The 21,422-nt window shown below is 37.7% G+C and overlaps 1 protein-coding gene across 1 annotated transcript in view; it reads left to right on the top strand.

The window, feature by feature from the left end:
* Window positions 1-21,422, top strand: part of NET1 (neuroepithelial cell transforming 1) — a 43,502-nt gene that overhangs the window by 11,335 nt on the left and 10,745 nt on the right. Inside the window, exons 2-3 of the mRNA XM_002750012.6 lie at window positions 2,242-2,308; window positions 4,720-4,779. Coding sequence (XP_002750058.1) covers window positions 2,242-2,308; window positions 4,720-4,779 — 127 coding nt within the window. The remainder of the gene's footprint in view (window positions 1-2,241; window positions 2,309-4,719; window positions 4,780-21,422) is intronic.

Here is a 21,422-nt window from a genome sequence, read left to right as displayed (position 1 = left end):
TAGAAAGGTCCTGTCTTTCCCATAATCTTTTACCATTTGTTTATGATAGTAATCCTATGTATTTCTTGATACGAATTATAATTTGTTTCAGATGACTTTTTGTTTAAATACCCTCTTCCAGTGTTTTCTCAAGAAAAAAATACCATTTTCTTTGGTGTTGCTTGACTTTTCTGCGGTAGTAAGAAAAGATGGAATAATCAGCTTCTTATGTTCTTTTGTGCCACTGGAGAGGCCCTCAAAAAAAGTTTGAGCTCCATGAGTAGTCTTACTGTGTTTTGCTCTTTTGCAATAATTATTTAGGAAATGTTTGCTTTAAATATCTTAAGATCTTTGCATCTAATTTGTTAGTGGCATCATATTTTCCCCAGGTCAAGAACCTTGGTAGTAACTGAACAGGTTTAGGGAGGAAAAGGAAAAGTCTGTCTTGCCAGTTTCGACCAGTCGAACTCTCGCTCAAATTGGCTTCTCCTCTCTCATCTTGTTACAACTGTCAGAGCCCCAATCATCTTTTGTAAGCAATATTGGAGCCGCCTCCTAACTGAGCAGTGTTGCCTTCTTACAATCCATTGTTCATGTTACTTAAGATTCAATGGCTGCCACACATACTCAAGATCAAGTTCATTCTCTCTGAATGTAGTAAGTGAGGCTTTTCATGATGCGTTAGCCCTTCCTTATTTCTTTACTCAGATGTGAGGAACTAATGGAAATTTCCAGAGTGTAACTCATTGCACTCTACCTTAATGCTTTGTTAATTACTATTTTTCTTTCAGTCAGTAATACTTTGTATTATTTAAGTGTTAATTCATCTGAGGTACTTTCCAGACCTCCTCTTTTACCTTACAACCATTTTCCTTTGTGTTCCTTGTCAAAAACAAACAAAAATTCTCTTTTATATTTAGCTTAGAAAACTTCAGAAGCCCTTATGTTCGATTTAAGCTTGTACATTTTTGCAGGAAATACACTGATCAGTGTTTCTATAACTTTTGGTGAACAAAGACTATGAGGCTTAAGGATCAAATGTATAAACACACAGTAACCTGACAATCCAAGAAGCCAAATAATAACTTGTGGAACAATTGACCTAAAATGTCCAGGACTTCATTGCTAACTGCCAGCTTCCTAATTTTTGTCCCACTTCCAATTCATAATCAACCTGTGAAAGCCAGATATACACCCTAACCAATCACGGTACGCTGCCCCAACCTCTGGTTAGCCTGCCTACAGCTCCCCAGGCCAACAGCCTCCAGTCAGGGCATACCTGAGCCTTCTCTTTTTCCCACTGTGAAACTTCACGCTCCTCTACGTCTCTTTTAGTCTTTGTCAGGATGCAAATGACAGTAGCTGACTCCCTTGCTACAGCAAGCGCTGAAGAAACAGCGTTTGCTTTTCTCATTTGTTTGATCTTCATTTATTTCCACAAGAAAAATTTAAAAATCTGGATTCATTTTACATTTGTTTACATGTGAAGTGATTAATAATAAATATAATTTATAAACTGCCTTTATCTCCTGTGCTAGCTATGTTTTTGTGATTTTCTATGTATTTTATAAACACAGGTTTATATTTTATAAACATTTAGTGGCTTATATTTTAGAAAGGTAAAGACAGTTTTGTCATAAGACTTTCTTGCTTTGTGTCTTCACATTGAGTGGAAAAACAAAACTTTTTCATTTTAAAGAACAAAATTCTAGTCAAATTTTAATAGTGACATCTTTCTCTCAAATGTAGCTATTCATAGCTTTGTATTTTGTTTGTTAAATCACAGTTTTTAAAAATTCTGGATTTACCTGAAATGCAGATATTGTGAAGTTAGGTTTTGTTAAGAATATCCTTTTATTTTATATTTTTAAATACTAGACATGAGTATGTTGCTAAAATTTTTGCACTTAGGAAGTTTGTTTGCTGTTTTTTATTTAACCTATTAATATATTTCACGTTCTTGAAGTATGTGTATGTTCCTAAGGTAAACTCTACTTGGTTTGGTGAATTATTTTTTCTAAATGGTCTGTTAAATATACATTTTCTATAGGTGCTTTCACTGTAGAGATTCTGAGAATGACCAGAACCTACATCCTGTTTTGTTTTTTAATATCCCACCTCTCATCTTACTCAGATTGAATGACAGATCAGGCTACTTTAAACAGTTTTGAAACTATGGAAATGATAGCTTTTTATCTGTTTCATGGTCTATTATGCTAAAGTCACTCTCTTTGTTTATTGTTTGAATTTTCCGTTTATCAGATATTCCCTTCGGAGAGGCAGCTCTTTCACATTCTTAACACCTGGCCCCAACTGGGACTTCACTTTGGTGAGTAGATACCTGGGTTTTTACTTCAGGACATTAGCTAGGATCGATTCCCCGGTTATCTTTCAGTCGGTTACACAGCTTAGTGGTCTGTACTTCGGAGTGTCTTGAGGAACAGAATTCCTGTAACCATTTTCGGCAGCCTAATTTAGTTCTTCTCTACTAGCAAGCTGTAATAACTTTTTCTCACAAGTTAATATCAAACATATTTTGCAACTCATATCTATTAATCTTCATGCAGTTCTTTCCCTTATTCTTCTCAATGTTAAATCTGATAATTATATGATGAAACATGAAATTATTTTTATACATTTGCTAGTGCCTTTTTTACTTGAAAAATATAAAAATGCTTGATTTTAGATTATGTATATATATTTAATATATATAATGAATAACTTTCTGCTATTCATCTCAGAATAGAGAGACTTTATTATTTTTACAGCAAGACTTTACAAGTGGCAACAGAAAATTGATTCTTTTTGTACTTAAAACTTATTAGCTCGTAATACATATATAAATAAAGTATGTACAAGCAGATCATGATTCTTATGCTTATTTGGGAAAATAGCAAAAATGATTCTAAATACAAATAATTTCATATAAATGCTTAAGTATGGTCATGTATGTGCTTTTTCCCCCTGGTACAGTCTTATTTTGCTAGGTAGTTTCCTCCCCCTTTCTTCTCCTTCCCCATATTAGTCCATTCCCAGCCTCTGCTCTAACCATGTCAGCAATACCTTATGTGTCACTCATATAATTAATATACTCGCACAGGTTCATAGATAAATACACATGCAGGATTTTTGCTTGGTTGGCTTTTCAAACCTGGGATCATATTATTCATAATTTTTTATATCTTCTGGGTATGACCTTGAGATCAATAAAATATTTCTTGAGTTCCATCATCTGAATTCTGATCTATATTTTTCTTTCATGTCTTAGATCATTTTCTTAATGTCTTCTAGCTCAATTCGAAACACTGTGTTATGATTTTGCTCTGCTTCTTTGAGCATTTCCTCCTGGTATGCCATCATTTCCTAGGGGGTAGATTTTGTTCCTTGTTTTCTTTTTTCTTAGAGTGATATTTTGTACAATTTGACTGAGGATCTTCTGTTCATTTTAGTGTGAATTTAGTTTCCAACTTGTACACAAAATCTTGGTTCAGATAGCTTTTCTGACTTCACAACGCTCCTTCCTGTTGTTTTTATGGTAGCTTGCTCTCTGAGATCAACTGGCTCTGTTACTTTCTCCACTTCTGTCTGGACTCTGCCTTTCTGTTTTTTTTTTTTTGTTTTTTTCTTCTCTATTGCCCCTATCTTGCTCAATTTTGATTATCTTGCTCAATTTTGATTCTGTTCCCAGCAGTTTCTCCCCACTGTGGGGCCAGGAAATTAGGAACCCTAGCTAGTCCCTTTTTAAAGAGTTCCCAAGAGCTAAGCTGTGTAGGTAACCTGAAAAGTTATTTTGAGATGTGGAAGAATGAAGTGTTACTCATGGGTGCTTATTCAGTATTGATTAAGTACCAAAAATAGTAGATATGTATACAGTTTTGCCACTACTGGTGCCAGCAGGGTTGAATGAAGGTGATAAATGATTATTGGAAAGTATTCCAGGGACATGGCTGTTCTTACAGTTAATCAGTCCTGCCTCAGGCAAGAAATCTTAATTACATTGGGTCGTGAGGAAAGGATTTTTTTTCTAGTCAAGACCTTGCTGCTAAGATAAATAATGTGTTCCTTTAAAAAAAAAAAAAAAAACTTGCTGATTTTATATTTAAATTTTTTTTTTTTACTTTAACAATTACCGACAGCCCTTGATTTACATAAGAGTTCTGTTCTAAAAAACTTGACATACCTAGTTTTTTTAATAGGCTGGCCACTTCACAGCAAAGAGATGACTTCATCAGGGGAGACTGTTTAGACAGTATCTGTTCCAAAGACAATTCATGAGGGTCCCTCCTCAAAATAATAGATATTTTTTTGTTGTTTAAGAGGGAGTCTTGCTCTGCCACCGATGCTTGGAGTGCAGTGGCGCAATCTCGGCTCACTTTGCCTCCCAGTTTCAAGCGATTCGCCTGCCTCAGCCTCCCAAGTAGCTGGAACTACAGGTGTGTGTCACCACGCCTAGCCAATTTTTTTTTTTTTTTTTTTTTTTGTATTTTTAGTAGAAAGGGCATTTTGCCATATTGGCCAGGCTGATGTCGAACTCCTGAACTCAGACGATCCGCCCACCTCAGCCTCCCAATGTACTGAAATTACAGACGTGAGCCACGGCACCCAGCCTGAGAGTATTTTTTTGTGACTGCAGTCAAAAGCTTAACTTTTTAGAACTGATTTTTCTAGTTTTATAGTCTTTGTTTTGTGATATAATATGCCTTCCTTTAAATGAGAATGAACTCTTTCTTTTTCTTCTAGAAAAGAAAACGCAGAGAGAAAGATGATGATGTTATAAGCCTTAGCAGCCTTGATCTGAAGGTAAGCCTTGCTGCCCTGTTAAAGAAAAGCATTTTAAAATATGCAGATAGCATTTTACTTTTGTGCTACAAGAATAACCAATGCTGGGTTTTGTTTTGTTTTTTGCATTTTGTAAGTGCAAAAGCGAATAATATTGGCTCAGGCACTGTCTTTGTGCTATTCTACTTCTTTGTTAAGAATGAGGGGGAACCACTCTCAAAATGTTAGGCCGCAACTATTGATCACAGATACAAATGCCTAAGGAGACAGGCTGTAATTTGTGCAAAGGAAGCAGGTGAGAGAGGGCCAGTGGTGAAAAGGAGAGCCCCAGGCTCTAGCCCATTGTCGCATGTAGGACTGTCAAAACCTGGATTTTTATATGAAATCTCCTGAATTTTAAATGTTAAGTCAATTTTTCTTAAAAAATATATGCAAGCAAAACAACTTATCTGTAAGTCATATGTGGCCCATGGGCTTCAAATATGTGACACAGGATAAACTAACACTTGGCACACACTTTAAAATACTTGAAGTTTTCTTATGTGAAATTGTACTTAAGTCCAAAAACCTGGGATCTTTGGAATTACTTACCTCATTTTTGCTAGTTTTCAAATTTTGCCATAGCATCTTGGTTTTGGAGAGTCTTTTTTAAGGTAAAAGAGTTGTACATTTTTAAATGCAGTTTTAAAAAATGTTTCATGTTATGTTTAACAGCAGCAGCTGCTGTTTCTTTTTCTAAAAATTAAATTTTTACAATGTACTACTCATCAGTATTTTAGCAAATCAAGCAGGTTGGGTTTTCTTATTTTTAGCACACAGTGTCTTCATAGAAGGATTATGTGTTTAAGTTTTAGGCATTTTGCAAAACAGTTTTAGTTGGATTTGAAATATCTTGTATTCAAAAAAAAAATATGAAACGACAACCTTGATTATTTTTAAGTATGTTTTAAATTAAATCAAATACAGAAATAAGACAGTGTTTGTAATTTGCCACAGTAAAATATATGGTCTTGGATAAGCTCTACCAATCAGCAGTATATGGATTATTTTGAAGCAAATTCTAGATGCCATGTCCTTTCATCTGTAAATATTCCATTCTATTTGTTATCTTTATTCTCTTAGATAAGAACTTTTTGTTGTTGTTCAAAGAGTCTTGCTCTGTCTCCCAGGCTGGAGTGCAGTGGCACAATCTCAACCCCCTTCAACCCCTGCCTCTTGGGAAGGGATTCTTCTGCCTTTGCCTCCTGAGTAGCTGGGACTACAAGTGTGTGCCGCCATGCCCAGCTAATTTTTGTACATTTTGTAGAGATGGGGTTTCGCCATGTTGGCCAGTCTGGTCTCTAACTCCTGGCCTCCCAAAGTGCTAGGATTACAGGTGTGAGCCACCGCATGGAGCCTTAGACAAGAACTTGTTAAAAGCATAATAAAATACATTTTTTACAAAACAGTACAAATAACAGTAATTCCTTAATATCAGATTCAGTTCAGAATTGCTGCATTTTCTTGATCGTCTTGTTTATGTTTGTGGGGTTGCTTGTTTACAGTTTTTTTGTTTGTTTTTGGCTGATTTTTGTCTGTTTGGGAGTCCAAATAAGACCCATATATTGTCATTAACTATATCTCGTAAATCTTTTTTATTTAGTTTATTAGTTTCCCCTGTCTTTATTTTCTTTTCTTATTCTTTTTTATTTTATTTTATTTTATTGAGATATAGTCTCACTTGTCGCCAGGCTGGAGTGCAGTGATGCGACCTGGGCTCACTGCAACCTCCCACCTCCCAAGTAGCTGAGACCACAGGTGCATGCCACCATGCCTGGCTAATTTTTTTGTATTTTTAGTAGAGACGGGTTTTCACCATGTTGGCCAGGATGGTCTCAATCTCTTGACCTCGTGATCCTCCCATCCTGGCCTCCCAAGGTGCTGGGATTACAGGTGTGAGCCATGGTGCCCAGCCCCAAATCTTTATTTTCCTGGAATTTTTTTGTTATTGAAGAAACATGTCATGCAGGGTTTTCCTGAATGTTTATAATTGCATCACCATGGTGCCATATACTATGTTCCTGGTCCCTGTATTTCTGATCAGTTGGCAATTAGATCTGAGATCCGATCCAATGTGTTTGTTTTGGGCCATGCACTTCCCTCAAAAAGTGTGTAATGTCTTTCTGTGATGCTCTCAAAATGGATGATTGTTGCCTAGATGCATTTTTTTTTTCTTGGAGGTTGCAAAGTAATGACATGCCTTTATCAGACCTCTGTTTATTAACTGGAATACTTTTGTAAAGAAAAAATTCCCCTTATCAGCCATTTGATTACTCCAAAGTTCTCATTTGTAATAAAAGCCAGAACAAGTGCTTGATTCCTTTCCTTTGTCAGTTTTCAAAAATAACAAGTTCTATTCATTAGCATTCTCTGAAACTAAGTGATAATTTTTTTTCTTCTTAGTATTATTGTGAACTCATGGATATACGTACTTGTTTTACATGGATTCGGTATTGTTTTGCTTTCTTTTGTTTTTTAGCATAGAAAAGACAGGGTCTCACTGTGTTGGCCAGGATGGCCTCAAATTCCTAGCCTCAGGCAGTTCTCCCACCTCAACCTCCCAAAGTGCTGGGATTATAGACATGAGCCACCAAACATGGCCTCATTTCAGTTATTCTCACTGTTGCCTCACGTATCTGTCTTCAGCTGTTGGATGCTGTTTCAGGATGGTTCCTGTGTCCTTTATCTCAAATCTAGTGGCTTAATAGCCTCCTTGCCTTCTAAGATGACAAATTATTGCAGATCCTTTGTTTTTTGCTCTGTACCTGGAATCAGTCATTTCTAAAAGGAGTCTGGTTGCTCTGGGAAATGGTAGGCTAAACTCTGGGCATTAAGGAGCACTCCCTTCTACTGGACTGGTCGTTGTTCCAGGACTTTTTAATGAACAAAGCTAGGAGATAAATATAATTTTAAAATAAATGAATTGATATTGAAATTTCAAATTCAAAGATAAAGGGAATTAATTTAATCTTAATCAGTCTTACTATGTAGAGTTCCTTCAACTTCACCAAAAGTCCCGAGACACTGACTTAATTACACCTTTGATTTATACCACAGTTCAAAGACAACAGCTTGCGTTACTATTAATAATGTGATTAATGAAAGCATTTTGTTTTCTTGCGGTTTTTAGCTTTTTTTTGAAACCTATAGGATTACTGTGTTTTTAAATTATTGCACTAACTTCTGTGTGTAATTACACCAACAGCTCATTAGGGTTTTTTAGTTATTACTTCTTAGAGTTTAAGAATTAACTGCTTTTTAAATTTATCTTATACTTGTGTGACAAAGTTATGTAGACTTTTGAAGTCAGTCTACAGAGGATTCTTGTTCCCATTTCTGACTCTTCTATTCCCTCTTTCAGATGAAATCTTTTTCTTATCCTTCCACTTTTAAAATATAAGCAAACACACACACACACACACACACACACACACACACACAATCCCACTTTCTTGGATGAACTGCATGTAGCCTACTGTCTTTGATTATGTTTTGTTTGTATGTTTGCTCTTTGCTTTGGTGTATCTTTTCATATTTAGGTAGGTTTGTGTTTTTGTGCTAATGGTTATCTTCATACTGATACCTTACATAATGCCTTTGGGCTGCTATAAATGGGTTCATTCCTATGAGCATTGCTTTAGTTAACTAAAACTTCTCCCTTCTCATTTGAAGTACTGCTGCTTGACTCGTAGTTAATGCATTTCAGGCAGTAAGTGAGCTTATTTTACTTTTCATGTACATTCACCACTTTCCTCCCATTTAAAAAAATAGTTTGCTATATCTGTGGTCAGAGCATTTAGCCATTACAAGCTACACTATAGACCCAGGTAACCATCAGTTAGTCTTAGTTCTACAGGTAAATATATATTTAATTCTCAGCACCAGTCCTCGTGTTGAGTCCTTTAGTTTTTTCGTTTGTTAGTTTCTGAAACTCTTCTCTAGTACGGGGGTGAGCAAAGCAGACCCACCAGCCATATGTGACTGGCCTCCGTCTGTTTTCTTTAAAGCTGCCTTCGTAAACACTGCAGCATCTGTGCTGAGCAGTTGTAACGGGAACCACAGGACCTATAAAGCCGAACGTACTGACTCTCTGGCCCTTCGCAGAAGCAGTTTGCTGACCCCTGCCCTGGAGTCAGTAGATTCTCAGGCAGTGTTCTTGGTATTCCCCGAGTACTTGCATGTCGCATGTTCTTCTCAGTTTGTTTGCAACCTTTATACTTGAAGGTTCGTTTGGAGAGATATGAAACCCATGACTCACCTTTTCTTTCCTTGAGTATATTTAATAATTTACTCCATTGTGTTCTGGCATAAAAATATGCCTGTTCAAAAGTCCTAATAAATATGTAGTTTCAGGTCATCCTTTGTTTTAGGAACTTTTTTTCTTGAATTACACTTTTTGGGAACTTCATCTTTTAAAGTCTTTTCTGTTTATTTTTCTCAAAACTTTTTATCTTTTTATTTTTTAAATCATGTTCTTTTTTTTCTAATGCATTAAGCATTGTACTTTTAATTCTGAAGTAATTTTTCTTTTAATTCTTAGTTCTGTTACCTCTGATTTCAATTCCTTCTTCAGTCACCTAATTTCTGAGTCTTATGTTTTTTCCTAACTTCTGTAATTTTCTTCATTTACTTCATGCTGTAGAGATATTATTCTACTCCAGTCTCCATTTCCTCATAATAGTTTTAAGTGGAATTCTTGATGCTTCTGTGCTCATTTTTCAGTGCATTAAGTTTCCTGTATGGTGAGAGGAATAGGCCGGGGTACCCTTTTCAGCTTCGTAACTCTAGAGCTCCCTCTTGCGTTGTGTTCACAAGGTGATTTTCGAAAGTATGGTTTCATCCTTTCTAAGATCTTTTCTGCTCCCTTTCTCTTTTATCTGGAACTTCCCTGTCTTTGCTTCTGTTGTCCTGTTCATCTCAGTTTGGAGTCTACTCCTAAGAGTTTTTCTCAGGGAAGTATCAGTTTTGAGGTTTACATGGCGCAGACTGCTCCAGCACCTCTTTGCATGGCGTTGTTCTTGCTTTCAGCCTGAGAACTGGATCCTTCAGAGCCTTTCCCAGATGTGTGCTGAGACTAGTGTGCCATTGAGGCTGAAGGGCAGGCTGAAAGGATTCTCCTGTTCTCAGGGCCATCAGAAAAGCCCCATGCCTTCCCTCTGCCTCATCATTCACAAATCCTGCTACCCTCTGGGCCTCATAACGGAGGTTTGAGGGAAATCTTTCTCTCTTTGTTGTAGATTTTGTCTGTGGGTTTTTTTCTTTTTTGTTAGGCTAGTTGCTCTCTCTCTCTCTTTTTTTTTTTCTTTAAAAGCCCTGTCAAAGAATTAAGTTATTAATGAGTTAACCAACATTATAGAAAAGTTGATCAAAGGACTAGGAAACACTGACATACACTAATCACTGAAGGAAAGAATGGTAGACTGAGATTGCCAAATTAGATACAAAATATTAATATCCTCATCTGCGTCTCTACCTCCAAAAAATATTTGCATTGCCATGAGTTTTCTGGAGTTAACTTTTACCTTTTCAGAGCTGTAGAAAAGCCTGCTCAGTAACAAATAGTGAATCAAACAAAAGGCTTGAAGTTCTGATGATCCCAGTAGCAGTAAGCTGTATATACACTTTGAAAACAATGATTGGCTACAGCAGAGACTGAACCGTGGCTGCAGGTCAGTCCCCTGAGGGTGGCTTTTGTAGTGGGGGAAGTGTGCTGGGAGACCCTATTCCAGACCAATTCCATGTATGAATGGAGGGATGAGGGAAGAAATGAGGGTGGGTGACATTGGGACACAGGAACATTCATTTCATTTTTGTTGTTGTTGTTGTTTTAAAGCTACCGGGTGATTCTCATGTATAGCCAGAGTTAAAAACTAGAGTGTGACATTTTTAAAGTTATTTCTCCCTCCCCCTGATTTTTGGTTGGACTTGCATCTAAATACAACAGTTTTTATGTAATCTAAACATAATCAGTTAGTATGATTATTTGATGCCTGTTGCTAGGAGCCATTCTACTTTATTTGCCTCCATGCCTGATATATATTATAGAAGCTCAGAAAGTAATGAATGAATGAGATATTAATCATATAGGTCAAATGAATGACATAAGGCTTTATCAGATTTTTCTGTAAAATCTCAGCATTGGCATATTAGATTGCCTTGCTTCTGTATTATATGTACAATTACTCATTTTCAAAAGAACATAGTATTAGTTTTCCGAATGTGTTTCTCAGCTATGTATGTTAGCAACTACAGCCTTTCCTTTTTGTTTTGTTAGGAAGAGTCAAAAGTGACTGTTGACTTTGTTAATGTGAAGTAACACTGGGATGGGTAATACTGAGCATATTTTTGTGACATAAGTTCTTTAACTCTCATAGTTAATGATTATAACACAAACCAGAACACGTCTAAAGAAATGTTTTAAATAATGTTCTTTTTCTGAAGGTTCAAATTTAGGATCTGTTTCCTAGAAGTTAAAAGGTATATTTGAGGGTGTGTGTGGTTTTTGTTTTTTGTTTTTTGTTTTTTTGAGACCGAGTTTCACTTCTGTTGCCCATTCTGGAGTGTAATGGCATAATCTTGGCCACTGCAACCTCCACCTTCTGGGTTTGAGTGATTCTCCTGCCTCAGCCTCCCAAGTAGCTCCCATGCCTGGCTAATTTTGTATTTTTAGTAGACATGGGATTTCACCATGTTGGTCAGACTGGTCTCAAACTCCTGACCTCAGGCCTTGGCCTTCCGAAGTGCTGAGATCAGGCATGAGCCACCGCACCCAGCCTGGGGGTTATATTTTGAGTATTGGTGTATTCTGCCATTTTTAGATTAAACGTAATTAGTGTTTTAGTCCTAATAAAATAACATACATGATAAATAATTTTAAAAGCATTGTGATTGTTTATAATTATAATAATGTCTTGGCAGTTCTTGATTTAACATTCCAAATACCACTTTTGAGAAACAATCTGTTAGAACCATGACAGGTAATTTTATAATTTTCCAAGTCACAGATTTGAATAGTGTGAAGCTAGCTGGCATGTGAAAGCCAGGGACTTTCCTAGCTTACTGTTGCCCTCTGCCTGCACTTTAACTGTCATTCCTACTGGTTGCCTTGTAAGATTAAAAATTGTTTTGCTGTGACAAAGGTCCAGAACATAAAGCCAACTGCTGGTTCAGGTGCTGATATAAGAAAATGGTGGTTCTTGGCCAAAAATATCAAAGTTAAATATAAAACAATTATTCCCAATAAGTACTCTGAGAAGCCATTGAACAATACAGAGCTACTTATCTTTGAGCTTAATCATTCCTAGACTGCAGTGCATTTAAATACTTATGTCTCCTTTTTAATACATGAATACATTGTTCTGGCAAAACATTGAAACAGCTTTTTTTAAAGACCCGTTTTACTGCCTCCCACCTCCGAAGTATCTGGTTACTGTTTGATGTGTGTCCAAGTCCTTTTCTTTTTATTTATCTACTTTCAAACACTAAGTGTAATGACTCCAGATGTGTGATTATCTCATATATATGCTATAGCTTCCTTTTTTAAATGTATGTTTTATTGGTACATATGAAGCAGGCTCCCTACTTCTTGGTTGCTATATTGTATTCCATAGTGTGTTAAAGTGCCATAATCTATTTTTTACCCCGGGGAAACTAATGCATTTATTTCAAATAACAAAAGTCGAGTCAAGTATTTTTTTTACGTTTTAACATAAACAGGTTTTCAGTGAACTGGTGTTGGAGCCTCGGGGAGTCTCTGTGCAGCTAGTGCCACCATTTTCACTTCCTTCTTCACATTCTACAAAAGTCTAGTCAAATCCCAAAATAAGAAAAGATACAGTACAAAAGGTTTCTAGAAACCATAATCTATTTAACTAGTCTTTTAAGAATGGCCATTTTTGTATATTTCTAGTTTTTTTCATATTCAAAACAGTGCTGCAGTTTACCTTCTTGGGCATAAGTAGGGACCATTTTTATGTCTCTAATATAGATGTTTAGAAATCGGTTGCAAGTTTTAATTTTGTTAATGTTGTCAATTTGTCTTCCAAAATGTTTGACAAATGGATACTTTTCTATGAGTTTCTGATAATACTCACATCCCAGTACCCTGTACTCTGTATTTTCCCCAGTATTTTAATTTTTACCAACTACTAAGATAGACAACCTGACAGAAAATCAATAAGCAAATAGATGTAAACAGCACTGAGACCAGATGGACCTAACAGACATACAGAACACTTCACCCAACAACAGTAGATTATACATTTTTCTCAAGTGCAGGTAAAACACTCCAGGATAGACTATATGTCAGGCCACAAAACAAGTCTTAATGTGTTTATGAAGACTGAAATCATACAGGTCATTTTTAAAAAAAAAAAAAAAAAAAAAAAAAACATGGAATGAAACTAAAAAGCAATAGCAAAAGGAAATCTAGAAAATTCACAAGTATGTGGAAATTAAACAACACATTATTAACCAATGAGTCAAAACAAATCACAGGGTAAATTAGAAAATACTTTCAAATAGAAATGAAAACACAACATACCAAAACTTACAGAATGCAGCAGAAGCATTGCTGAGAGAGAAACTTACAGCTGTAAACACTTTACATTAGAAAGTAAGAAATATCTCAAATCAGCACCCTAACTTTATTCCTTAAGGAGGTAATGAAAAGCCATCTTAACCCCAAACTGGCAGATGGAAGGAAATTAAGAACAGTGGAGATAAATAAAATATTTATTGAAAAACAATAGAGTAAAACCAGAATATGGTTCTTTGGAAAGGTTATCAAAATTAACCTTAGGTAGACTAAGAAAAAAAGAAAACTCAAATTAGTAAAATGAGAAATGAAAGTGGGGATATTACTACCGTATTGTATGGAAATTAAGAGGATGATATTAATAGAAGTAGTGTGAACAATTGTATGCCAAAAAATGGATAATCTAGATGAAATGGACAAATTCCTAGAAACACACAATCTACCAAGACTGAATCGTGGAGAGAAAATCTGGCTAAGCCTGTAACTAGTAAAATGATTGACTCTGTAATAAAAAGCTCCCAACAAAGAAAAGCTCTGATTGAGAAGACTTTACTGGTAAATTCTGTCAAACATTTAGAAAAGAATTAACATTAATCCTTCTCATACTCTTTCAGAAAATCAAAGAAAAGGGAATACTTTCTAACCCATTCTGAGAGACCAGTATTATTCTGATAACCAAAGCCAATATTACAAGAAAAGAAAACTATAGACCAGCGTTATTTCTCAGCCGCTGGCAGGTTAGACATTCACGAGTGGCAGTGACTAAAGCAGCCTTGGTAGAAGAGCGTCCCTGCTGATGCAGTGCACTGAACCATCATGCCTGGCGTTGTGGCTGCTGTGTTCACGGGGTTATTGCACCAGCACCGGAATCCACAATGGAAATCACTAGTACCTTAGAGTCTTTGGTAAGCATTAACATGAGAGACAAAGGTCCTTCCACTTTGTGACCATTCTCATAGGCCCATCCATATGCCTCTTCTCCAAAATTTATTTCTGCCTTCCCAATCTTGGTCCCTTCCAAGCTCCTGACCAAACATCCAAGCCATCTGCCACTGCACAGGAGCCTCCGTGTATCTGTATGTCATGCCGTTTCTCCCTTCACATAGAGTGGACAATCAAGTGCACTGCTGACACTGGAAGTGTTTCCCTTGCCAGTCTCTTTAGGATCACCCCCGAACAGGATGTGGTGCAGTCATGGTCCATTTTCTGCTCAGAGCAACATATGTAGCTAATTCATGTGTGAACAAGGGCCAAGTTTTTCTCTCAGTGGTTTTAGAGACCTCCACCCCTAAATGAGGAGTTGAAGGAGAAGTACCAGTGTAATATAGTAGGTCACATGGCAGTCTGGGCCATCTGTTCATGTAGTTTACGGATGCCCTTTGGTCTTCCTTAAGCCAATCACAGATGGACCATTTCCTTTGTATCAGATTGCTGCTGTACCTCCCAACCTTCTGACTCAGTTGATTTGACCCTGTTTCTTTTGGGCACCTCTGATAGCACAGTTACATGATGTCCCATGGCCAGGGCCTCATTCTGACTAGGTCTGCCCCACACCTGGGGCTGCTTTTCAAACCGGAGTTGTTTTCTGCCATGGAAGGCACAGCTTTGCTCTGGAGCCCTAAGGCTCTGCATTGCAATTCTCTTCCTGGCCTTGCCAGAGCATCACACAGCATCTTTGTCTACCATAAATACCCCAAGCTTGATATGATATCCCAGGTCATATGGCCTGAACAGCAGGGCAGTTTGCACCCGACTGGAAGACCTGCTACAGAGACCTCTGTTGCTCTGGGACCTCCTCAAACCATCAGAGCCAAATTCCCAAATATAGCAGATGCTCCCTCCAAAAGATGAAGAGTCCTGCTAGTACTGTGCCTAGGAGATGCAAGGTGGAACACCTGTCCTTTACCAAAGAGAGGAAATCCCCAGAAAGCCGCAGGCTGTTGGAGCTATTGAAACTTTTCCAGTGTGGCAACCCCTGAATGTTTGTGGTATGCGTTTGATTTACTGGGATATCCAAAATACTTGCCACTTCCTGTTCACCAGGTCTGTTTGCTAGAATGTATTAATATAATGGACTAGTATGATCTATGGAATATCCAGGTCCTTGCTTACTCCGTGACAGAAAACAGAAAATGAATAGCTTCAGGATATGAGCAAACACGAGCTTTTGCCGTTCCCACCTAAAAGCTAACTACTTTTGACCCTTCTTACTAATGGGGATTAAAAGAGCACATAGGCCAAATCAGCAACCATAACCATATAACAAATTCTAGATGATTTGTTGGGCTGCTTCAGTAGACTCTACATCTTGCACAACAGCTAAGGTTAGAACGACCACTTAAGTTTACAGTGTTCCACGATCATTTACCACAGTCCACCTGATTATTCTAGGAGGCACTCAGATCAGCTGAATGAGGATATAATGGAGACTATCACTTGTGCAGTCCGTAACTTTGATGGCTAATCTCTCCATTTTCTCCTGGTGTGCAGTACTGCTTCTGACTTCTATCTAGGCCCAGGTGTAAGGGGTGAAATTTCAGGGACTCCCACTTAGCCATTCCCACCATGATCCTGAGAACACTGGGAAGGTTCTGCCAGCTGCTTTTTCAAATCTTTTAAAGCAATTAACAAAAGCCAGCCAACGCTACAATTATTAAAATTACCATTGCCCCCTCTTGTTCATTTGCCACCACTGCTGTGTAAGGCATTGCCTCACTACTCTTGTGTCTCATCCCTATTCATACCTGTAGTCCTTGTCACCATTTTACTAGTCTGTTCCAGAGTCTCATCCTGTGTTTCTGATCTCTAGGACCAATCTCAGTGTCCATGTCTTAGCCTACGTTTCCTCCAGAAGTCAGAGCTCAAAACGAAGACTCATTGACAGGTGGTCTTTCTTGAGGTATGATCCCAGGGAATAAGCTGGGGAAGTGAAAGACAGGAGGCCTATGCAGTGTCTAGTTAAGCTGCCACCACCGTGGGCAGTGGGGTAGATCTTGCTGGGACCCTCTGAAGAGCCGTGTAAAATATGCTGCGGACATCTCCTCTCAAGGGACTGAAGAGAGGCGCTTTTATCCTCCAGCTCCTGTGTCTGTTAGTCAACAGGTGGCCTTTCGGGTGTCCATTCCACACACTCGTGGCTACATGTGCGCACATGCCACACAGCAGCATCCAAGAAACCCAGGGTGGAAGACGAGATACGCAGTTCAGCTGAGGCAAGGGATTGTGGGGCCACACCTGTGGGGAGCCAGTTGCTATGGCAGTGTCAAATTGGGTTAAGAAAACAGGAGCCTGAGCACAAGACATAGTATCGTTTTGTCTTCAGTTTGGGGCCTTAGCTGAAGTTCAGGGGGAAAAAAGTTCAGGGAGAAATCCCGTTCAACAACCTATTACAGAAGAGTAAGTGTCTTACCTTATACTGAAAGTGTTTTGTTACCTGAGAGAAAAAGTCACCTCTAACAGTGCTGATACCCCATTTGATTGGCTGTTTGTGTTGTCATTGCAAAAAAGAACCATTGTTTTGATAATACCAAACTTACTCGCCTATGAGACTATTTTGTTTAAAGTATGTCTAATAATGCTTAATTGGTCTGAACTGATGATTTTTTCCCCAAACCAAATTCTTAGTACTAAGCGTGGAGACCCAAATCCACATGTAACTTCATTATTAATTTATTTCATACTCATCTAGTTCAAATGTAACTCTTTCTGTTTTTAAGTTATTACTAGATATATTGGAAACTCTGGTTTCCACTTTGCAATTACTACTTCCTTTTTAGTAAGATTTTTTATTTTATTTTTAACCTATTTTTAGTGAGATTTAGAGTATATGCTTGTAATCTTGAACTCTAGAGTTTTAAAATAGACTGTAGTTTTCTTATATTTAGAAAAAGTCTTTAAAGCATTTCTTGTGAGTTGTGGAATCTTTTTCATACACTTGTATCATTTTAAATATGTTTAATTTAGCAATTAGACATGAAGGCTGTACAAAGACTGAAAATGCAGATCTTACTGTTCATATTCTTCCACATATTAAGCGATTGTTTTTGCAGTCATCTATATCACGTCCTTACAAACACAATTACAAAGTTGAAAAACAGGTTGACAATTGCATTTCACAATATGTCTTGTAGAGGGCAGCAGAGAACTTAGATTTTGTTTTCTGTTTGCCTGTAGTACGGCTTCCCTCATCTAATTTCCAATTGCTTGTTATTGTTCCAGGTAAAAGTAAATAATAATACCTAGACCAAAAAAAGTTTTGAGTATTCCTAAGCTCTAGTTTATTTCTAAATTCCAAGCAGTTTTTCACTTGTAAGGGGAGAACAGGTTGGCTAACACTCCTTTTCTATACAGAAGAGAAACGTCTTTCTCTTTACCTTACGTAATTCAGTTAAGTTTATAAATTCTAGATGTCCTACACAAAGAAAAGAAACCAATCTTTGCCTCATTTATGCTATTTATAGAAAGTCATACAAATAGTTGCTGTTGGCCAGGCAGGGTCTCTCATGCCTATACTCCCAGCACTTTCACAGGCTGAGGCAGGTGGATCACTTGAGACCAGAAGTCTGAGAACAGCCTGGCCAACATGGTGAAACCTCGTCTTTACTAAAATTACAAAAATTAGCCAAGCATGGTGGTACATGCCTGTAAACCCAGCAGCTAGTCAGAGGCTGAGGCATGAGAATTGCTTGAACCCAGGAGGCAGAGGTTGCAGTGAACTGAGATCATGCCACAGCACTACAGCCTGGACAACAGAGCAAGACTCTATCTTTTAAAAAAAGGAAAAAGGAAAGAAAAAAAAATCTCTTCTAGAAAACTTAAACAACTGGAACTATTTTATCCTTTTACCTACACTGTGTCTTATAAAAAGACTACAAGGCAGCTAATCTCTCAACCTTTTTTATGGTTTCCTCCTCTATAAAGTATTGGCAATTTAGTGAACACTACTAGCTTGGGACTCAGGAGACTTCGGTTTTAAACTTAGGTCTACTGTTAACTTAGGTCAGCTAACATATACTGAGCACTCGGTGTGTCCCAGAATATGTGCTAAAGGTTTTACATGGGTCATCTTAATCTGGACCGTGTGCCACGACAGCTGAGCAGACCAGAGTCAGGTCTGTTAAGCCACTGATTAACAAGGTACCTTTGGACAAGTTTCTTAAACTTGGTCAGTCCTACTTTCCTCCATCTCTAAAATTGAGATAATAAGTACTTCATGGAGTTAAGTAAGATAATATGTATAGAACTCTAGCACAAAGTAAGACCTTAAACTTTTCTTCTATTTTTCACCACTACCCATTAAGCTTCCTCCTGAGAAAACTGAAGAGGATGAGTTAATGATCTCAGAGGGCCTGTTTAGCCGTCTGGTTTTATGCAGCACTGTGACAAGACTCAAGATTCTTGAGTCTAGCTGACCTTCCACATGTTCATCATTCCTTTTTTGGATACTGTTTACATTTAGACCCCAAACCTGCACATTCAAAATGAAACTAAGATTTTAGTGTTTGAGCCGGGATTTTTGTGAACATGGCTGTCATCAGTAGACCCTATTTGTTTTCTGTTTCTGTTTTTACATATAAAGACTTCTATGTTTGCCTCTTGTGTCCCCAGCTGAAGGAGAGATTGAAAGATACCCCTTCTCCTCATTATCTTGGTCTCATTTTTGTCAGAACTAAGTGGAAAAACAGTTTGAAGAAAGACATTGGGTAGGAATCCCAGGAGAACTCCCAGCTGCTTCTTTCCTAACTCCCGCTGCATGTAATCCTTTATTCCCTTAGAGACTATGTGGCTGTAAAGTATTGGCCTTACTTACGCCATATTTTAACTGATGAAGCTAACTGAACCAGACTGCTGGGGTGTAGCCTAGGCTGTTCTGAGAATTTAGGCAGATCACTGTTCTTACCTGTAAAATTAGGAGTCCACAATCTCTCAGGTGCTTCTACTTTCATGCTATATGGAAATATCCTCTACAGCCATCCACTCCTAAGGCCAACCACATCACACATAGTGCCCAGGACAGACCAGACAATAGAAAGTAGATGATGAAACAGAGCCAATCTCCATTACTTTAAAAAATAAACTCAAAGCAGAAGGATGAATTACTAACATCATCTTGTGTAGAAAACACATGTAGCTACAAAAGGGCAGTGGTGGTCTTTCTGCAAGAACTAGCACTGTCCTGCAAACCTTAGGCAATTACTTTCTTTAGATTATTTGTCTTTATAAGTACTCTGCAACCCCTGTAATTTGCCTCTGTCTTTACTGCACTGAAATTGCACACTTGAGATCCTCATTCAATTGTAATCACTAAATCTGTGGCTCTTACCCTCCTTACCTCTTTGCTGTAATTAACATTTTTTCTTCCCTTGGCTTTTGCTTTCTTTCTTTCCTTCTGACTATTCCTTTTGCAGAATTCTCTTTCCCTTGCTTTCCTTCAAAGTTAGATCCTCGGACCATGTTCTTTTTTGTCCAGGTTTCCTCTCCCAGGCATCTTGTTCCCTCCCATGGCTTCGATGTGGATCTCTGTGTCTGACTCTCCAGTCTGTACTTAGCCTCCAGCCTCATGGTTTTGTCCAGCATTTTCAACTACCAGCAGAATATTTTCATTTGCTTGTTCTTCCACTGCCTCAGGCTCAGTATATCTAAAATGTAACTCAGAATTTTCTTTCAAAGCTTGTTCCTTCTTTATTTGCACTAACAGTTACCCCTCCTATTTAAAAAATTGTAGGCATCTGTGACTTCTTGCTTATGTCTTTTTCCTTTTCCCCCACTGCTCCTACCTTAGGCAAAGTTCTTGCTACCTGTGATTTTTGCATTACGTTTTCCAGTCATCTTTCAACCACCTTAAACACTGGTCACATGTGTATCTTACTACAACGTAGCTGTCATTGTGCCTCTCACCTGTTCAGCACAGCCATCTGCTCCACCTTTACCCACAGCTTGTGACCTCACAGTGTGGCTCACTCCCTCATCCTCCTTGAAATTTTCTCTTGCTTAAATCTATGAAAAACATTACATTCAAGGCCCCACAGATATAGCATTTTAGACTCTTCCTGGTATTGTTCCCAGCCATGTCTTAGCTTAGGACACCACCAAAAGTGGTTTCTCCTCCAGAACTCCAGAGTTTGCAAAAGCTGTCTGCTCTCAGTTATCTCTTCACGTGGCGTACCTTTACACAGCGGTCTCAGCAGATATGAAGCTCCGAGTATCTAGAATACTGCCTTTTATATAAGACATGGCTCTGATTCTAATAAATCCTAAGAATGGAAATATGTTTCCAGTATACTAGCATCATTACAGTTTATAAAATTTTACCATTCAACATAGAATAACGAATTTTGTGTTTAAAAGGAAATCTGCTTCATAGCAGGCCTGCCAAACCAACAAAAAGTAGTGTTGTTCCTTAGAAGAAAAGATTTAGGCCAGAAATTTGGAGACTGTTACTAGTTACTATCATTATTGTCCCTTCACCTCTGTGAGCCTCATTTCTTCACCTGTAAAATGCCAGACTTTTTAAGTAGTCTTTTGACCCTGTTAGACTATATCAAGATCAGTTCATTCAGTTTAGAGAAGGACCCCGTTACATTATTACACATTTATATATATTATATATATTTGGAACAGAAATCACCTTTATGTTATAAAATATCTAGTACACAGATAAGTTGTTAAAGCATACCGAAAAGTTTCTGCCTCTAAATCTAAGAAATACTGAATTTTCAAATATGAAGTATTCCAGTTTACCCATAACCTCATGGGAGATTTACTTCTGGAATAGAGGGAACAGAAGTGCGCCTGCTGTATTTACCCTGCTAGTCTTAGAAAAGTTGGTGGGAACTCTTTAAAGACTTAGATAATTTTATAATTGTGAATATGCTTGCATTTCTGTAAAATAAAAACACGTGTCCTGGATAATTAGGCTTTTCTTCATTCTATACGTTGACTTAGCCCTACTGAATAAGAATTTCTATTTCCTTGAGTTGTCAAGTTGTCCAGGCAATAGCGTTTTATAGGAAAAGTCTGTCTGTGACTAAGCACTAGAGTAGATAACTTAGCGATTTGTTTTCCTTTGGGAATGCCTTTTAAATCAGGA

The sequence above is a fragment of the Callithrix jacchus genome, chromosome 7 (assembly GCF_049354715.1).
Source record: "Callithrix jacchus isolate 240 chromosome 7, calJac240_pri, whole genome shotgun sequence".
Lineage (NCBI taxonomy): Eukaryota > Metazoa > Chordata > Mammalia > Primates > Cebidae > Callithrix > Callithrix jacchus.
This window is presented reverse-complemented; position numbering and strand designations above follow the sequence as displayed.